This window comes from Chiloscyllium punctatum, chromosome 27 (genome assembly GCF_047496795.1).
Source record: "Chiloscyllium punctatum isolate Juve2018m chromosome 27, sChiPun1.3, whole genome shotgun sequence".
NCBI classification, from domain to species: Eukaryota; Metazoa; Chordata; class Chondrichthyes; order Orectolobiformes; family Hemiscylliidae; genus Chiloscyllium; species Chiloscyllium punctatum.
This window is the reverse complement of record NC_092765.1, coordinates 29,692,314-29,712,187: the sequence shown is the minus strand read 5'-3', so window position 1 is coordinate 29,712,187 and position 19,874 is coordinate 29,692,314. Positions and strand designations below refer to the sequence as shown.

The following is a 19,874-nucleotide window of genomic DNA, read 5'->3' as shown; positions in this document are numbered from 1 at the left end:
AACCTCTAAGAGATCAGTTACTAATGAGTTGTCTTTTTCCTAGAAACTCCTGCGTCAACACATTATTTCACATAGTTCTATGATTGTTTTCTTTATTTTGATCCTGAAGTGGATGGAGTTGACTCGAGATGGATGATTGAAGATCTGTCACAGAGCTGGCAGCTGAGACAATCAGCTACTACCCAGTGGATTTCTGATGTCTGCCTCACCCATCCTGTCTGATCAACAATCTCAGGCCCAATCTCAACAGTGTCTGGGAGTTTATGTTGTCACTGATATGAGGGGTTTTCTCTTTGAGGTTTTTAATCACGATATGGAAATGGTTCAGACAATTATTTCCAACCTGTGGCATATGTATTTGGTCCCACCGATCTTACACCTAAATAATATGTGAATTACCCTTCTTACCTTTTAATACTTCCTATTTCCCAAACATTTGCACACTATTAACCGTTTGTCTTCTCGAATGTCAGCAATGCACTTATACAGAAAAATATCCTGTAAGATAGAAGCAGACAAGTAAAGAATTTCCAGCTTATTTACTGGTACAACTAGATATTTAGGTCTAAAGAATCTGTTTCTGGAGCAACTGTAACTGATGTTTACAGTTCTCTCAGTACCTTGTAATTTTGAACAGTTGATTAATGTTTTCATCTGCAGGTTCTCTTGAGCTGAAGCTGCTGTGAAACAGATGAAGTTTAGTTTGAATTTTATACAACTCATAAAGCAAAATAAACAGTCAAATTACAAACAAGCCTAAAATTCAAACAACTTAAAAACATTCGGAAATTAACTACCTTAAAATGAAAAATGAGCATGAACAAAATAAAACAAATGAAAGGGTTAAGCTTATTTTAAATGACAGGCTTCATGGACGCATGAATTTAGGCACTGTATAACCTCAAGATTCTGTGAATGTGCTGTGATTAGTCTATATATAGATGGTATGGCTCAAGTCTGGAGTATGCGGATGCTGTGGTGTTTGAATGGCCTGAGGTTGTACCTATCATCCAACAACAGCCAAACCAGTCAGATAGTAGCAAACCCTGGGGAATCAGCCTGAGTCATTTCAGCAGCTTGAGACTCGATAAATACAGACTCTGGAGGCTCAGGAGCTGAAAGTGTAAGTCTGCAACCGAATTCAACTGTCATATTTTCTGAAGGGATTTAAAGTTCAAGGAACTGTTTTAACCATGATTGACAAAAAGCTGTAATAAATTTGCAGCACTTTTAAAAAAGTTTCTTGCAATTCTTTCTCCCCTTTCGATGTCTGTATTTTAATTGCGGCAGATACAATTCATCTAAGGAATACTAATATCTCATTACATGCTAGTGAAGCATTTTGGAGGAATTTTTGACACTGTTCAAAGAACTGACGTTTTCCATCAATAACAAAAAAAAATCAATTGAAAGAAACAAAAGTATTGGTTATGGCTGGAATGCGGAGGGGTGACAAGACAGTTTTTCTTCTGATCTGCTTTTTGGGACTGTTTCTGGACTTGGTCAATGGCAGCTTGATGAAGCAGCGGTCTCATTCAAGCTTTATCCATCGGAGACTAAACAGCAGGGAGAGGCGAGAAATGCAAAAAGAGATCTTGTCTATTTTGGGTTTACCTCGGCGTCCCAAACCTTTGCTCTCTGTCAAACGCTCATCGTCCGCTCCAGTTTTCATGCTGGACCTTTATCGCACCATGGCCAATGAAGAGTCAGACAAGTGGCAAGGAGCTTCATTGCCTTTTCATGTGTTCCAGAGCACTCGGAGACCTCTTGAGGAGACCTTCCTCAGTCAAGCAGATACCATTATGAGCTTTGTCAATGTAGGTAAGTTTGAAAAGAAAAAGTCTTGCGTATTACACGTGTATAGTCCACGTCTTTAATGAGTCGAATGCTGGCATGGTCTCCTGCCAACAGTTGCTATAAGCTGAAGACTTTGACTTCTCATTGGTGTGCAATTCATAGCATGAAGTCAATTTGGTGTTTTACATTTTAGAAAACATAATGCCAGTTGGTAGAAGTAATCTCATAATACTTCAGTTTAACAGCGGCTTCAGTTTAACTGCAAACTTAACAATAGTGCAGTGTGGCACAGATCTATTGTCCTTGTGAGGATTTTCTGAATTCATTCAATGCGGAGTAAAAAAATGTCTGCTGTGCAATGTTGTATCGGCACTGGTGTACCGCTGGCACCCAACTCAATGCTTCCATCTGTACAATGTCATCAAGCACACATGTATCTGCTAACTTCAGATGGATTCTCACATTTGGCTTTGGATATGGTAAAAGATTGTGAAATAAAGGTCAATAGTGGTCCTAAAGAGTATTGTGTTAGTTTCCTTTTAACAATGTGTACATTTTAAGTTGTTAACTGTAACTGGGTAGCTGGCTTTTTATGTTCTTTTTGAAAAAGAAATCATTTTATAAGAATTTGTCATTCCTATTTTATTAGATTAGAAAATGTTTATTACTGCAGTTTCTATTTTGGAAGTTGCACATATTCCTTCATGGAATAAACATCCAGGTGACCTTAAGTGTGCTGTAGGGGAATCACATAGTTATATACCAAGGGTAGGTTCTTTCCCACAATTCCTAATACAGTGACAATATAACATCAGTTTATAAATGTTGGATTAATACAAGATTAGATTTGTTTTCTTCAGAATCCAATGGAGTTCACCACCAATTTAAGAAACATTTGTGGGAGTTACAGAATACCTGTAATTAACTTAGGCTGGGGATTGGAATGATTGTGGTTTTGTCAACACATGATAAAATCCAGGCATAACTTAACACTTGCCTAACCATGAAGTATGAATGTGTGGCACATAGCCTATTCCTGTAATTTCCATTGGTTGAATCTTGCATTTTTTAGCTGCCAGTTTTGTCAAGTTTCATGGAGGGTTTCTCTCTATGAGGCTTAGTACATTTTCTCGCTACATCTTACTGAATACACACCTCATTAACGAGCCACCCCACCCCCATGCTGCCTACCCCATCTGATTCTAGCACCATTCGACCATTCGCTGTACTCAGGAGAACTCACCATTGGTGGATTATCCCAGAATGGACCAGCATTCCTGGCATCGGCGCCATCTTTGATGATCCAGTATGCACCCAGTCAAATATGGTCAGTCCAGAGTTATCCTGCATGATTCCTGATATTTGCCCCAGTCTTGGCAGAGAGGGGAATTGTCACCTTCCTTTGTGAGCAGGGACCAGGAGGTCTTGCTGGACAGGGCTGTGCAGTTGCAGAGCATCCTCTTCTCCCAGGAGTAGTAGTGGAGCTGTAGCAAGCTGGCCTGGTCCAAGGTTGTCAGCACAGGCCAGTGCAATCTCCTCTCCTTGAAGGAATGCCCAGACATGTAGGAAGAGGATCAATGTTCTTGTCCGTCTGCTGTCTGATGCCTCACACTCACTCTATCTTTGCTACTGTAACTATTTCCCATCAATCCTCACGCTCTATCACCATCACTATTGCCTGCAACATCTTCCCTCACTCACTATCACCCACCCTAATCCCCCAATGCCAGGAACCCTGTATACTCACTCAGGACACCTGCACCAAACATAACAGCTGTGCCACCTGCTTTCATCTGCCTTAATATCTGCCTCCTTCTCATTCCAGGCAGAAAACAGCCCACAGTACGGCAGAAAGAGTCGAGTGGGTGGTGACCTGCCTGACATTCAGCTCTTCTTGCCTTATAAGGAAAGGATGTTGTCTCTGACTACCCTGAACAGCTGACTGTCCACCTGCAAGCTAGTGGAGGCTGCCCCTGACCTACTGTACCAGGACCCCCTGAGTGAAAACTATCCCCCTTGACTTAGAACAACCATAACAAGGTTCCTTCCTATAAATCTGCACTAAATGACCAGGCCATTCAGCAAAACTGAGAGCCTGGTATCTCTGCTTGAAAGGCAAGGCTCAAAAAGGCAAGGCAAGGATTCTATGACCATCCAGGTAGGCTCAAAATAAGTAAGTCACCGAATAGCTCAGAAATGCAGCATGGTCCAGTCAATGATTTCGATGTGTGTGCTTGAGCACAGAGTGTCCCTGCAGCAGTTTTACAATGATGGCTGTCGTTTCAGCCCAAGAAGCAACATTGGCGTGCAGAAGCATATTATAAGTGGTTCAGATGCGTATTGAGGATTCTTAGCTGGCACATCTGATGCCAACGTCAAATGTCAATGAATGTGATGTGCATGTGCCAGTGCCTATGAAGCATGCCATGTTGGTGCCCAGTATCAAATATGGAGGTCTTTGGAGCAAGGAGCAAGTTGAAGTCACCAGGAGCCCACTCTGAATTCCATGTCAGGAATTGTCAACATCTAAATTACTCGCAGTGAATGCATATTAATGAGATGAATTTTACAGCTAATAAGGTTGTGAATAAGCAGTAATTGTCCTTGATAAATAACTCACTGCTGCCTCAAGAGAATCATGTCAAGATGTCCAAAACGCAGTTGAAAAGTGCACCAAGTTGCCCCTGATGTTAAGATGGGCTTTGGACTTCTTGGGCAATTCTGCCAGATTTCTTGCCCTAGCCACATCTTCAGGCCCCTATAAGATTCAACCCTATGTATTTCTTTGTGTAAGAACATGGAAAGAATTTATAGTCTCTTTAAATTCATTAAACAAAATGTATACTTAACCTGATTATTGCTTTCTTTTAACATTTCAGGAAACACTGAAATTCTAAAGCATGAACTGTATTTGCCCCAAAGTAGATTCAATTTCAAAGACAGCTTTAAGTTCTTTCACTTCCCCACCTTTATAACTTTAAAATAAGCATTATGTACACATCGATGGGCCATACTTTGCTGTCACAGGGCACCTGATGGCATCTGCCTTTAGTTATATTTTTCCTTTGCATCTTAACTGTTTCGAAAGCTTTTTTGTGCGACAGCTTTTTGGAAGTGCAAGCTAATAGCACTACAGTGAGAGGAAACAAATCTGGTTCTATAAGAGAAGGAGGAAAGCAACTGCATTTCCTGAACCAACTTGATTGGAGAATTGTGAAATGAACATTGAGTGGTCTGAGATGGAAGTGTAGGTTAAAGTCAGTGAATTGATTGTCACTTCAGGTACAAGAAGAGAACTAGAGAGGGAAAGAAAGATTGGATTGAGACAGAAAGGAAAAGAGGAAGAATTAATTAAAACCCTCACTTTTAAAATTTTCAATTAAAACCAGAATCTTTGGATTTGTAAAAGCTAATTTTCAGAACTAGTCAATTCAACCAGCATTAACTGACAGTTAGCACATCAGTTAAAAAAAATGAAATTACAATATTTCAAGTTTTAGTTCATATCTACTTGACAATACGACAACTTCATGCCATTCAACTGAATTTAATAGTGAATCAAGGACTCTTTTTGTAAAATTAAAGACAGGCACAATTCAGATAACACTTTTGTGATTTTAGTGTTTAACCTTATAACTGTCCTGTCTGAAATTACTGTGCCATTGATGTGAAAATATTTGCTAGCCTAATTAGTCTCATCATCATTATCTTGATAGAAATGTTAAACCAATAACTTGAATTGATATTGTACCTTTAATGTAGGAAAACATTGCAGTAGTATAATCAGACAAAATGTCCTTACCAGTTAAAGGAGGAGGCGTAGAAGGGTAACTAAAACTATGCTAAAAGAGGTGTCTATTAAGGAAGCATTTTTTAAAAAGTGGGATTGAAAGACATAATACGAGGAAATGTCAAAGCTTAAGGCCTGAAGGAATACCAGCTAATGGTGGGGTATGGAAATTTACAGGAGCCAAGAAGCCAATGTTGGAGGAATTCAGAGTTCTTAGAGGATTGTAGTTCTGTTCGAGGTTACAGAGTTAAGAAAGGAAGGCCAAAGTGATGTCCACACAAGAATGAGAATTGTAAATTTGATGTTTTGGGGATTTGAGAACCAGTGTAGGTCAGCCCAGATGTGATGACTGAAGAGAATTGATACAAGATAGGATACTGGCAGCAGAATGATAGAGCTGAAGCTAATGGAAGATGAGGGACACTTGTCTAGAGAGAATTTGAATAACTAAGTCAGGAGGTTTTAAAGGACCATAAGTACAGCAATAAGCTGCCCAGCCCCTTCTGCCATTCCAGTCAATCTCAACTAAGCTGTCCCTTAACTCCATTTGTCCATCTTTTTTCCATATCCCTTGATATCTTACCTAAATAACCTGTTGATCTCCATCTTGGAAATTTAAATGATCTCTGCATCTACACAAGTCTGAGAGAGCAAATTCCAAATTTCCACTACTCTCTTGTATGATACCTCATCAGATATCTTCCAGATGTTCTTATAACCAATATTCATAGAGAGAGTTGCCTCTCGACAATGCTGGTGACCTGCTCAGAAAATTCAGTTCAATCAGTCAGACCTGACCATAGAGTTTAGTCAACGAAAACTTCAGTCAGAAAATTCTGACTAAGTAGCTGCAATTTCTTCATCAATTTCTTTTAATATTTTACATGTGAAATAATTAGTTCTAGAAATATGTATTTCCTAACTCTACTTATTTCCTCATTATCATTACTTTATAGATAATAAGCAAAGGCAGCTAGTTAATAGTATTAGTGGTCCATTGAAGGCTGAGAATTGGGATACTGTCACTGACAATGGGGAAATGGCAGACATTCTGAACAACTGTTTTTCTTCAATATTGACAGCAGCAAAGGAGGGTAGCTTGCTGAAAGTGCTAAAAAAATTAACGCAGGATCAGGGACAGGTTCTAAATAAAATTAGCTTCAGTAAATCATCGAAAGTGGGGGAATTAGTGGAACTGACAAATTCCCAGGATCTAATGGTTTCCATCCACAGGTGTTAAAGGAGTTAGGAGAGCAATGCCCTAACCAAAATCTATCAGAATTCCCTAGATTCAGGAGTCGTACTCTTATCACTCTGCTCTTTAAGAAGGGTAACAGAGGGAAAACAAGGAATTACAGAGCAGTTAACCTAACATCTGTGATGGCAAAATTATCGGAGTCTATAATTAAGGATATGGTAACTGAACACCTTCAAAAATCTCAGTTAATCAGGGAGAGTCATTAAACCTGTGCATGTCCCCTGTAGTCTTCATGAAGATGAAAGATGGAAAACTGAGAATCTATATCAACTACTGGGTATTCAATGCAAAGACTCTGAATTCTAGGTTGAGGGTGAGCATCTTTGACAATGTATTATAAATTCTCAAAGGTGCTACATATTTCTGCAGCATTGACCTGGCCCATCATTATAATCCACTATCCTTCGTTGAACCAGACAAGGAAAACACAACATCCCAAATGGGCACTGGTGACTTTATGAATGCACAAGAATGCCATTTAGGCTCTATAGTGCCTCTACCATCTTCATGTGTGTAATGGAAAAGCTCTTAGCACCTTTAATTTTCAGGCCCTCTGTTTATCTCAACATTATACTTAGCTCCTGTCAACATTTGAGGAGACCTTTGAAACACTAGATACATCTTAGCCAATGGATATGGTTTAATTTGAAAGTCAAAGAGAAGTGACTGCAATAACGATATGGTTCTGCAGGACCTCATTACTCGGGAAGGCACTACACCTGACAATGGCACAATCCAAGCGGTATTGAATTGGCCCTGGGTGCATTGCATTCAGTTTAGAAGAGTAGAAGTGGCCTCTGCCCAGACAGAGAGGGAGCTGCCTGGGTTTCTTGCTCTGGCTATTTACTATAGGAGATAATGCAAGTATATGCACTGTTGCCTTCCCCACAACTTGCTGTGGAAATCAAAGAATGTTGAAGGAACCGGTGGGAAAAGATATACACAGTGTGATACTCCATGGCCATAACAGGGAGTTGGACCCTGGCATGAGAAGATTCCTTTCATAACCCTCAAACAGAAACTTGTTGCATTATCAATTCCCTTTCATACTGGCAACCCCTGTTAGCTTCCTTGGCCTAAGAGGAGTACTGTCACAGAGTCAAGAGCAAAAAAGGTGGTTATCATTTACACCAGTTGGAGCCAAAAGCCAAGTGAGAGAAATATGCAGAATGACTCCAGTTTGAGACTTGAATAAAAGTTCAGAGATATTCTGATCATTGGAGAGTTTGAAGTGGTTATAGACAACAACCCTCGCAGCTATTTCTGAATATCCATGAGCTTGAAACAACAGAAACTCAATGTGTCACTGAACTTACTTCATTCCAGACCAGATACCAATGAGCAAAAGTGATCTAAGTGCAGATGCGCTTAGTTGGAAGACTAACCACGGAAGGGAACCCACCTCTGCCCAGCCGAGGGAGGTTGTGGCAGACACTATGCCCCTGCCCAAATCAAAGGAAGCATTCCAACCCCAATTTCACATGAATGGATAGATAGCTGAGCAACGCAAGACGCTAAACCGAGCATTTGAGATGGCATCCAAGATAACTGAGAGAGAAACTCTGAGAAGAAAAACATTGACAGATCACAAAGCTGACAGGACTGACCTTCCAATTGTTGCAAAGGTTTTTGTGTGAAATTGGTGTATCAGGGTTTGGAGTAAAATACAAAGTGTCTGGGATCCTGAAACCCCACAGAGTCACCATGTGCTGGACATGGGTGGCCACACCTATATTGATGAGCAAGTAGCTGGAAAGCAGCTTTAGAGAACAGTTCAGAGGGAAATGGCTTAAGGCTAAAAGTTTGGTAGATGATGTCAGAGGGAAGCAGTTCACTCAGTGGTATTATGGAACCTGAAGTGTCAGAGTGTGATGCCTCAAGTGAAGTGGAGGCAGGTACCCATGAGGGATCCTGGAGTGGTTTGTGTGTTGTGAATTAAGTGAGTGCATCCAGTGTGGGAAAGCCTACTTTCATCCTGCAAGCTTCTGCTTTGAAAAAAGCATGACTTGTACATTGTTAGGGAGTAACGCACAAAAAGCACTATCCAAAACAATTCAGGATGTCAAGATTTTACTTCTGTGAATCAGTGGACAAAGCACATTACTGATTTTGAAACATTGCTGTATCAAAGCAATCAAAGACCATCAAAGATACAAGCATCAGATCTTCTATTATCAAATTCATTCTAAATGGATTACATTTTTAATAGATTTAAGATAGGTTAAAGAATCACTGTGATAATTAGCCAATGCAATATATTGGCATGGATCAAGACAGGAAACAGAGAATAGGAAGAAATGGGATTTTTTTTTACAAGTGACAGACTAGTGGTATACAATTATTCACAATATATATAAATGACCTGGATGGGGAAACCAAATTTCCAAGTGTGGGTGGGAGCTGTGAGAAGGATGCAAAAAGCTTCAATGGATTCCAATAAGTCGAATGAGTAGGTAAATACACGTCAGATGAAGTACAATATGGCTAAATGTGAAGTTATACACTTCAGTATGAAAAAAGGAAAGTATTATTTAAATTGTGACATATTGGAAAATGTGGATGCACAAAGGGATCTGGGTGTCCTTGTACATCAGTCACAGAAAGTAGAAAGGCAGGTGCAGCAGCAGTTAGGAAGGCAACTGGATTTTTGGCCTTCCTTGCAAGAGGATTTGAATTCAAAACTAGAGATGTCTTGCTGCAGTCATGCAGAGCACTGGTGAGACTGTACCTGGAGTACTGTGCAGTTTTGATCTCCTTATCTAAGAAAGGGTATACTTGCCATAGAGGAAGTACAGCGGATGTTCACTAGACTGGTAATGAGGATGGCAGGACTGTCCTATGAGGAGAGATTATTTCAACCCTGCCTGTATTCACCAGAGGTTGGTCAAATAAGAAGGGTTCCAACTGAAATGTATAAAATACTAGCAGGGCTGGACAGACGAGATACAGGGAGGAGATTTTCCTGGTTGCAGGTGCTAGAATCAGGAGACACCGACTCAGGGTAGGGGATAGATCATTTAGGACTGAGATGAGGGAATATTTCTTCACACAAAGGGTAGTGAATCTGTATTCTTTACCACAGAAGACAGTGAAGGCCAAGTCACTGAAAATATTCAAGAAAGAATGATACAATTTTAGATTTTAGAGGCATCAAGGGGTATGAGGAGAAAACTGAATGTGGCATTGAGATAGGGGGTCAGCTGTGAGCACATTGAATGACAGAGCATGCTCAAAGGGCCGAATGGCCTCCTCCTGTTCTTGGTTTCTACATTTCTCTATAACACTAGAATGACCATAAAGACTAGATAAGCCTAGACATAGGGCAAAGGAATGTACTGGTAAAAATACAATTTGAACAGATGCTGCAGTAATCATTTTCACATTTATAATCAGCTTCCTGGTAGCTGGAGATGAAACTAGTAAATTCATTTATGATACAATTAGATAATACAGGAAATTTGTGGACGTTGAGATACAGGAAACATGATAAACTAAATGTTTTTCATGTATTTGTTTTGTGTCCTTGTGAACAAATTCACCTTATTGGTAGCTATATTGCCAGAGGTGCACCACAACTCTCCCACTGCTGAGGCTTGACACTGGATATTTATCCTAACATGATGGGGACAGGAACAAAGACAGACAGGCATGTAATTTAGTAAACCCATCCTGCCTGCGAGCCATTGTGGGGAAGGCCAGGCCTGACCAGGCATAGAGCAGCTACTCACTGAGGTTATTACAAGGCCAGTTATGACCGTGGATCAGAGTCTGTGTCTGAGTGATGCCAGACCACAGCTGCAGGCTATGATGGTCTGGCAGCTGAAGCAAATTTTAATTTCACATTTGTTAGATTTTCTGAGAAGGCACCATTCTCTTTTAGCTGCCATGGCTTCTGCCATAGCTTCCACACGAGAGGACCTCTTATTAGACCACACCATCTGTTGTAAAGCTGCTTCATATTCAATTGTTTTTTGAGATCTTGAGTTTTGAATGATGATGGAATGGTGGCTACCTTGTTTCAAGTACTCTGTGGGTTGGAGAGTTATTTCTGATAACAAATCAATCTGGGATAGCCGATCAAGAACAAACTGCCCAGCTTTTGTTTCCTATATCTGAAGTAACTTTGTAGTGGATTCAGTGTGAAACCTGACTTCATATGGAAGAGCAACTGAACTCAAAATATTGCATTTCTTGAGCAAGTTGTGCCTCTGTAATGAATTTCTGCAGAGAGAAACTATTTTGTTTCTCTTCACCTGAAGAGAGAGTGTGCTTTGTATTATTTAGAAGGCTAAACATGTCCATTTTCACCTTACAAATCGTGTCAATTAACCAATTCTGCACCTTCTCTGAATGGGTTTTGTTCTATAATAAAATGATAATTTTGTAGTTATTAAAGAAACCTGTTAGCTGGATCATTTCATTCTAGGTTTAATGTAGAGAAAGCATCTTTTAATTTGTATAAACTATTGTTAGATTCATGTTCTGATCGTAGAGTGGTGGAGCGAGAGCAAGAGGGCATTACTCCCATCTGCCAGAAAAGCAGCACCTTGCAGTAGCATTCTCAAGGCAAATATCGTTTAATTCTAAATGGGCTAATATTGTAAAAGGGATAAAAGGAAAGTCCAGGTATCTTGTGCATTATTGCATCAGTAAAACTTATGCAGTTGCTAATTCTTTCAAACAAAGTCTAGTTTAATTTCCCAGCACACTCCGCAAAGTTTATATATAAATTAAACAACTTCCTGTATTGGATTAAACTCAGATCCTTACTTGTCAGAATATTTCACAGAATCAGAAGAGATGGAGGATTTATCCAAGTGATTATTTTAATAAAAAATCAAGGTTAGGCTAATTGAAATGTCACAATGGTTAGAACTAAAAGCAGGACCTCAGAAAGCAGATGTATTTGAGGAAATAGCACAATGTTTGAAATTGGAAGAACAGCAAAGCAAGTCAGAAGGTGAGTCCGTTGAGCTGGCGAGAATTCAACTGCAGGTACAGCAGCCTGAAATAGAGAAATAATTGGAAATGGGAAACCTTGAACTCCAGAGAGAGGACAGAGAAAAAGTAGTAGCACTCTAGGGAAAGAAGAATGAAAGGAAAAAATGCATTTGAAGCAAAGGAAAAGAAGAAAGAAAGAGGAAAGGAAGTGAAAGAGGGGACACCAGCATAAAAGAACTGGATTGTATAAAGGAAGCATCTGACTCTGAAACACTCTGACAAGGAAGGATCTGAGTCCAATCCAGGATCTGAGTCCAATCCAATCTTGTATAAACACTGCTGTGAGTTCAGGGAAAGTAAACCAAGTACCTGAGACTTTTTTTATCATAAGGAAAAATAACTTCTTATTCCTCCAATGAGACAAGTAAACCTAACAAAAGTAGCAGCACAGGAAACATTCAAAGTCTTTTTTTTTAAACTGGGGAAAGGCGTGACGTTTTCACCAGCGGGGCTAAAGATTGTAAAAACATATGAGGGGCTTTTTTTTACTCAAAGTGGTTTGTGTGTGGAATGAACTTCCAGAGGAATTGGTGGATGCAGATACAGTTGCAACGTTTAGAAGATACTTAGGTAAGTATATGAATAGGATATGTTTGGAAGGATATGGGTCAGGCACACGCAAGTGGGAGTAATTTAGTTTGGGATTATGGTCACCATGGGCTGTTTGGACTGAAGGGTATGTTTCCCATGCTCTGTGACTGTATGAATGCCAAAGATTTAGTTAACAATATTAGCAGGGAGTATGCATTCAATTCTTGTTATTGAGTACACCTCATGTATGACCTAAAATCTGGAACTTTCACAGTCGGGATGGTTAACCAATATATGCAGTTGACCTACTTCTAGGGAATGATTTGGCAGGAGCAAAGGTTATAACTTATTCAGTAATCATGGAAAAACCAAGTGAGGTTAAACAGATGGACCAGTTACAGGAAAAGGTTCCAGGAATTTTTCCTTCATGTGTAGTGACCCAAGAAATTGTGAAACAAAGTTTGGCATCAGATTTGCACCACAGATAGATATTTGGTTACCTGAAATATTATTTGGGAATTTGGTTAATCCAAAAGATGCATTAAAGAAGACTTTTAGGATTGAAGCTCAGCACCACAGACCAGAATTTTAGGTCGTCTAATTGACTCAAACTGAAGTTGAAGTTGAAGGAGTTCCAACATGTTACTGAATTAAAATTGGGATTTTGATGAGGAAGTGGAAGTCTTCTCACAGAACTGCAAATGACAATGATATTGCCCAAGTATCGTCAAGAAATATTAAGGAAAACTCCTGTCACATGGTGGAAAAACACAGCATGCAATTCACCCAATATCTTGAATTGCCATTTCATTTTTAAGGAATATTTTAGTAGGAAGTTGAGACACTGTGTGGAACCCTAATGAAAGACATCACAATTACGAGTATGTCCTTACAATTATGCACATAGCTAATTAATTCCCAGAGACCATTCCCTTGAGATCAATTTCTGCTGAGTGAGTAGCAGAGAAGTTAACCCAGTTCTTCATTCAATATGGATTAATGATGAAGATCCAGTGAGACCAAGGTTTCAATTTCATGTCTCAAACTTTTCAAGTAGTTATGAATAGTCTGGGTATAACATAATTAAAATCCACCCATATTGACCAAGGAGCTGTAGAAAGTTACCATCAAACCCACAAAATGATGATTAAGGCATACTGTCATGAACATCATCAGATCTGGAAAAATGATTCAAATTTCTTTTATTTGCTGCAGGAGTTTCACTAAATGAGTGTATTGGTTCTAGTCCTTTTAGAATTAGTTTATGGACATGTAATAATGTCCTCTCAAACTAATCGAGGACAGAAAGATGAGTCATCCATGTTAGACTATGGAGCTGCTGTTATGGACTAAGCCAGACCACTCAAAATATTCTTAAGCAGGCAGCTCAGACCATAACTTTGCAATTTGTTTGGTAAATATACAGTGAAAATTACCTGGATTAAGTTGGCTAGGTTGACTACTAGATTTTAAAACAGACAAAGATTTATTCACAAAATTACACAATGAAACACAAAGAACAGAGTAAAGAACCCCTTCATAACCCAACCTATCCAACTAGACTTAATTATGCTGTTCCGAATATACACAACAGTCCCAATAAGCAAATTCCCTTGAAAAACCAGTATAAATGAAACACATGCTTACAGGTTAAAGTTGAAGGGCAAAGAGAGAGAGAGAGAGAGAGTTTCCATACAGCTCCCTGTTGAACTTTCAACTAGTTCGAGACTGAACTAAAACTGCTCAGCTAGAGAGCTGACCACTCCCCTTTCTTTATACACATCATTTCTAAAACATGACCACTTTGGCCTGAAGTCTCATCTGTTTACGTATAAACAAAAGGCCTGTAAAAATCCTTTTCATCTCTGTACCAAACCAGACTGATTGGGGCCTGGCCCAGTTTTTTGCCTCTCTGAAAGAAATCAAGGACAGAGTCTCCTTGAGCCAAGGAACAGCTTTTAGAAAAAAAGGGACTAGCTCTGTGACACTGTGTTCCAAGAATAGCTCAGAGGAGCCTACAGAGTAGTTCAAGTACACCTTATACATGACAAATAACTATCACCGAATAAGCTGACAAGCATTTCATCCAGGTGATGAGGTGTTGATGTTATTGCCTTTTACAAGGTGAACTTATAAGGGAGGCCTAGAGAATTCCTAAATTGAACCACTTATCATCTGGGTAGCTAATGGGCAGCACAGTGGCTCAGTGATTAGCACTGCTGCTTCACAGTGCCAGAGGCCTGAGTCTAATTCCAGCCTCAGACGACTGTCTGGGCAGAGTTTGCAGCTTCTCCATATCTGTGCAGGTTTCCCCCAGGTGTTCCAGTTTCTTTCCACTGTCCAAAGATGTGCAGATTAGGTGAATTAGCCATGCTGAATTGTCCATAGTGTCCAGGGATGTGCATTAGGTGGATTAGCCACAGGAAATGCAAGGTTACATGGATAGGGTAGGGGAGTGGGTAGGGGTGGAATGCTTTTCGGCGAGTTGGTATGGACTCAATGGGCTGCATGGCCTGCTACTACAGTAGGATTCTGTGATTGTATGAATGAACTATTGGGGAAGTTAAATACCATGCTTTCATATTTAGATTTAGAAGAATTAAAAGATCTTATAAGGTTACTGACAATCTAAGCGTCTATAGGGACAAACCAGGATATACAATTTTAGCTGCGCATGATGTGTATGTAGGAGAACCTTCTTCTATCAAATGTCATCCTTTTGCTTAAGTCCAGAGAAACAAACCCAAGTGGAAACAGAAATCCACTACATGTCAGAAAACTGTCTAATTCAATCGAGTCAATGTAGCTGAAATTCCCCAGTTGTGTTAGCCCTAATGGTTCAACCAGATTCTGTACAGAACACCGAAAGGTCAATGCAGAAACAAAGGCAGACTCCTATCTAATTCCTCATTTGAAATTTTGTGTTGGCAGTGACAGATTTCTTACCAATGTGTTCTTCAAGGAATGCTAGCAAGTTCCTTTAACACCCAGAGCTTAAAAGCAGCTGACCTTTGTCACATCATCCAGTCTTTACCAATTCTGAGTGATGCTATTTGGGCGAAAAAATACTCCATCAACCTTTTAGAGAATAAAGAATCGAGTTGCAATCGATGTTCCTAATTGTGTAGTTTACCTTAATGATATACTACTCTGATGGCTCTTGGAAAGAATACTTAAAACAACAACAAGCTTTGTCAAGGAAATTAGTTGGCTGATTTAGTGTTAAACCTTGCCAAACTAAATTTGCAAAGGTGCAAGAAAGCTGGCTGGGATAGGGCAAAAACAAGTCCTGCCAACTAAAGTACAAGAATTACTGTATTCTTTCACCCATCATCCTGAAGTGGAGAGACTCCCAGAGGCAGAACCTTCATTGTCTCTGTCTCTGGGAAAAATCATGCGTGTGTGGTGCTGACCCACAATCTTAGTTGGGTGGTATATTAGTTCCCAAATGCAAGAGTATTTTCAAAGATGGTAAGATGCTACCCACTATCCATATTGTATCTATTAAATTTGGCACCATTGAGTACTCAGTGAATGATAGAAGCTGGTGCTTCTTCAGGATAATTAAAGGAATCTACTGTTGAGTTCAAAGGAGGCAAAATAGGACCAGTGGGAGTGACTTTATCAAAATGTTTTTTGGGATAGTGAAACACAACCTGCCTTCAGGATTCTTAAAGGGAAAATGATTGATGACCCAAGACCAGCTAAATGATAACACTTAAAACTTCCACCACTCTCGCCTCAAATCATCAGCCAGCCGTTTGTGAACCTCTCACCAGAATAAGTGTAAAGTTAAAAATCACACAATACCAGGTTATAGTCCAACACTGCTCCGAAAGCTAGTACTTCCAAATAAATCTGTTGCACTATAACCTGGTGTTGTGTGATTTTTAACTTTGTCCACCTCAGTCCAACAGCAGCATCTCCACATCAAGAATAAGTGTAACAAAGGAAGGGTTTCAGATTTATTCTCAGCAAGATATCTTTGGTACGGATGGCTGTGTTGAATGATTCGGGGCAAGGTAGAGGAGGCATGTTAGAGTACTAGCAGAAAACTTACTAAATCGCAACTGAGAAAGTTGTGGAGACTAAGAAAGCCAACTACTGAGTTGAACTTGTCAGAGAAAAGGAATACCGGAGGAGAGTTCATTTTGAAATTGGCCTTGGATCTTTGTCAGCTCAAGGACTTTCTTATGAGCTACGCCTGCAGCTGTCTGGCAGCTGGCATAACTCAGCTTTTGTTTGGTGAAGGAAGCATATGGTGTCTTTTCAGCTTGAATTCCCTACTGATCTCCTCTTCCTCATCAAAACAGAGGAACAAAAGAGTCTCCTTCATTTCCAATCGAGTTAAAAATATGGGTTTAAAACAATTTTAAAATTCCGTCAATACTTAAATAAATTTAAGTTTGAAAAGTAACTTTTAATTTTAAAAGCAATAAAAAATTGAAAATAAAGCCAAGTATACATATTTTTTTAAAAATGTAGACTACTTTCCAGGTTTTGTAGCATCACTTTCGGAGCAACCTGCCCAGCACAAGTAGCCCAAATGCCACGTTCCATTAACTGACGCAAGGTTTCAAAAAACAATCTAGATTGTCCTGGAATTTCTAAACAAAAGTTCAAGATTAATCTGTTAGGCACTGCTGTGAGCAACCTTGGAGAAAAATCATAACAGCATTGAAAGAATACCATGATTTTTCTCTTAATTTTCTTTGAGTGCTGTCATTTATGAAATATAGGTGGAGAAAAGTAAAGGCTCTTCGACTGCTAAGTTTCTAGGGCTATATCTACCAGAGTTAGCAACCATATTACTGACAAAAATCATTACTTGCCTGAAGCAAAATGAGAAAAAGCACCCCAAGATGTCTGCTGCGGATTACCCTTTTCTCCCCAGTTCATCCATGTCAGCTGCCTCAGCTGTGCCCATAAAAATAGGACGCTAAATGGAGGAAAATTATTGCACATTTGTATAGAATTTTGCAGCTTTTATTTAAAGTTCTCATATTCTCCTTTCAATTTTTAAAAGTTGTTTTGCTCTTTTTGTTTCTCTGAGCTATGAAGATTTGTCATGAGGAATCAGACTATACTAAGTCCTGTATTTTAGGGAAGTACCAGAACAATGTACATTGAGTTTTTTTTCATGGACTGCATGTCTGATTCGTTTAAATATGCAATCCCATTAAATAGTTTGCAAATTTACATAGAGGGGTTGATTTTGATGTGGCTGCTCAGGAGCTTTCAAAGTTGCTGCTCTACTTAAAGGGTACATTATACAGGGGCTTTTCTTCTCAGCTTTCCTTCTTTGCCCAAGGCCATGTCTCCTTTTATTTTGCCCATCACTTTCCCTGAATGCTGAGAGTGGGAACCTCCTGTGAGGTGACATGGACACAACCCTATTTTCTGCTTCTCTGGAGTTATACAAATGTGTGACAATCATTTCTTAGCTGAAATACCCGGGGCAGGCATGAATTTCTCTTCCCTCCTGTTTCATTAATTGCAGCTGGAGAGCTTGGCAAAAACAAAACAAAAGCATTTCATTATAAGACACAAAAAAGACTATTCTTAAAGAGTGCCATTGCACCACCTGCCTTGATGGGATCAAGTGGGTTCTCATCTACATACAGCTGAGCAAGTTAACTTGAACAAGTGCTACTGTTTCATATGCAAAATCATCTCAAAGTAGCAGGAGAAAACTCATTGTTACAGAAGTTGCACAACACTGAACCTGATTACCATCTTCCAAACTGCTAAGAAATGTACAAGGAGGCATAGGACTGAATTTCAACAAAAATCAGCTAAGTGTCAACTTTGGGGAATTTGACAAGGGTTTCTGTCTTTGTGCTCTAGCGAGTTATGTCTCACAATTCACCTCACTATCAATGCATCACACATTCTCTATGGTGCTGCTCATGTGCTTTCTTACACTCACCAGCAGTACATGTTCTCACCAGGATCTGCTGGGATTTCCACCACTTGCGCCATAGAAACGGCCAAGCTTTCAAAGTTGCTGCTCTGCTTAAAGGGTCCATTATACCAGATGTAGTGCATTACGTCAAACACAGCTAGCCATGAATAGCCCTTCACAGCATGTAGGGATTCTGATGAAGGGTCTCTGAACTTGAAGCATGAATACTGTTTTTCTCTCCACAGCTGCTGCCAGATCTCCTGAGTTTCTCTTTCACATCCTGTTTTTGTTTCAGATTTCCAGTACCTTCAGTTTTTTGTTTAGTTTTATACATACCAGAATAGGACCCTACCTGAAGAAGTGCTACTCTTTCCCTAATGCCCAGTGTACCATTGTCCAGGACTGACAATGGCCCAGCCCACCAACTGATTTGGAATAACAGCCAAAATGATGAGTGAACAGACTCCAGATTGTTTTCCATGCATCTCCCTGACTGACTTATAGTTAATCCCTGGATTTGTTGCACTGGATCTGTAGGATTCACTGTGGCCGATGCCCCGAAATGCAAGGATACAAAACTCCTGACTCTGACTGCCACAAGTGGCTGGCTGACTGTGTCTAAGCCCTGAACTGAGACTGGATGCTGCCCTTGACCCACTGGGGTGGTATCAATGACTATTATTTGTCCCTCTCAATCTGACTGACTCCCCTTCGACCTTGTAACATGGCCATTTGATTCGGTCTTGCTATTCAAATAAGCTGCTGACACATGCTGCAGGTGTGACATTGATTTATAAGAGTGCCATATAGCAATGTATCCATCCCCTCAATTCTGGCAAACATGACTTTCTGCTTGGCATAGTGTCTGTGATAAATAGCAAGGCAAAACAGATGTACTGTGAGCCTGTAAGTCCTTAATGAGATGGCAAAACACAAAAAGGCAGGGCAAAGCAAGACTTAGAAAAGATGCTGGGAGCATTCAAGTAAGTACAAAGTGAGTGAGCACAAAGGAAACAAGCTAAACACCATGAGATACATTGATTCTACGGTGTTATGCTTTGCCGGGACACAACTGCACCCTATGCAAATTGGCCAGAGCTATGTTACAATTTTTTGATTCATTCGCACGACATGGGCATCACTGGCTGGCCCACCATATATTGCCCATCCATAGTTGCCCTTGAGAAGATGGAGGTGAACTGCCTTTTTGAACTGGTGCAATCCATTTACTCTACATAGACCCACAATGCTGTTCCACATGTTGATCTGGTCTTCACATTTGAACTGTTCACCAGAATTTCTTTCTGCATTTAAGCGCCTGGCTGTTCTCATTAGATATAATTTAAGGTTTATGATAAGATATATTTTTGTATTTAATGAAGATTTAATGAAGTCAGACAAAATTTTCTACATCTCTGAAAAATACCGACAAATGAGTGAGAAACCACAGAAGCCTCTAGATTAGATTAGATTAGATTAGATTACTTACAGTGTGGAAACAGGCCCTTCGGCCCAACAAGTCCACACCGCCCCGCCGAAGCGTAACCCACCCATACCCCTACATCTACATCTTCATCTACCCCTTACCTCAC

General features: G+C 39.9%; 1 protein-coding gene across 2 annotated transcripts in view; it reads left to right on the top strand.

Moving 5' to 3' along the window:
* The first annotated feature begins 1,140 nt into the window (after positions 1-1,140).
* Positions 1,141-19,874, top strand: part of LOC140453612 (bone morphogenetic protein 7-like) — a 94,050-nt gene continuing 75,316 nt past the window's right edge. For both annotated transcript variants that reach the window (XM_072548456.1, XM_072548455.1), the window contains exon 1: positions 1,141-1,821. In XM_072548456.1, the coding sequence (XP_072404557.1) occupies positions 1,431-1,821 (391 nt within the window). In that variant the 5' untranslated portion in view covers positions 1,141-1,430. The remainder of the gene's footprint in view (positions 1,822-19,874) is intronic.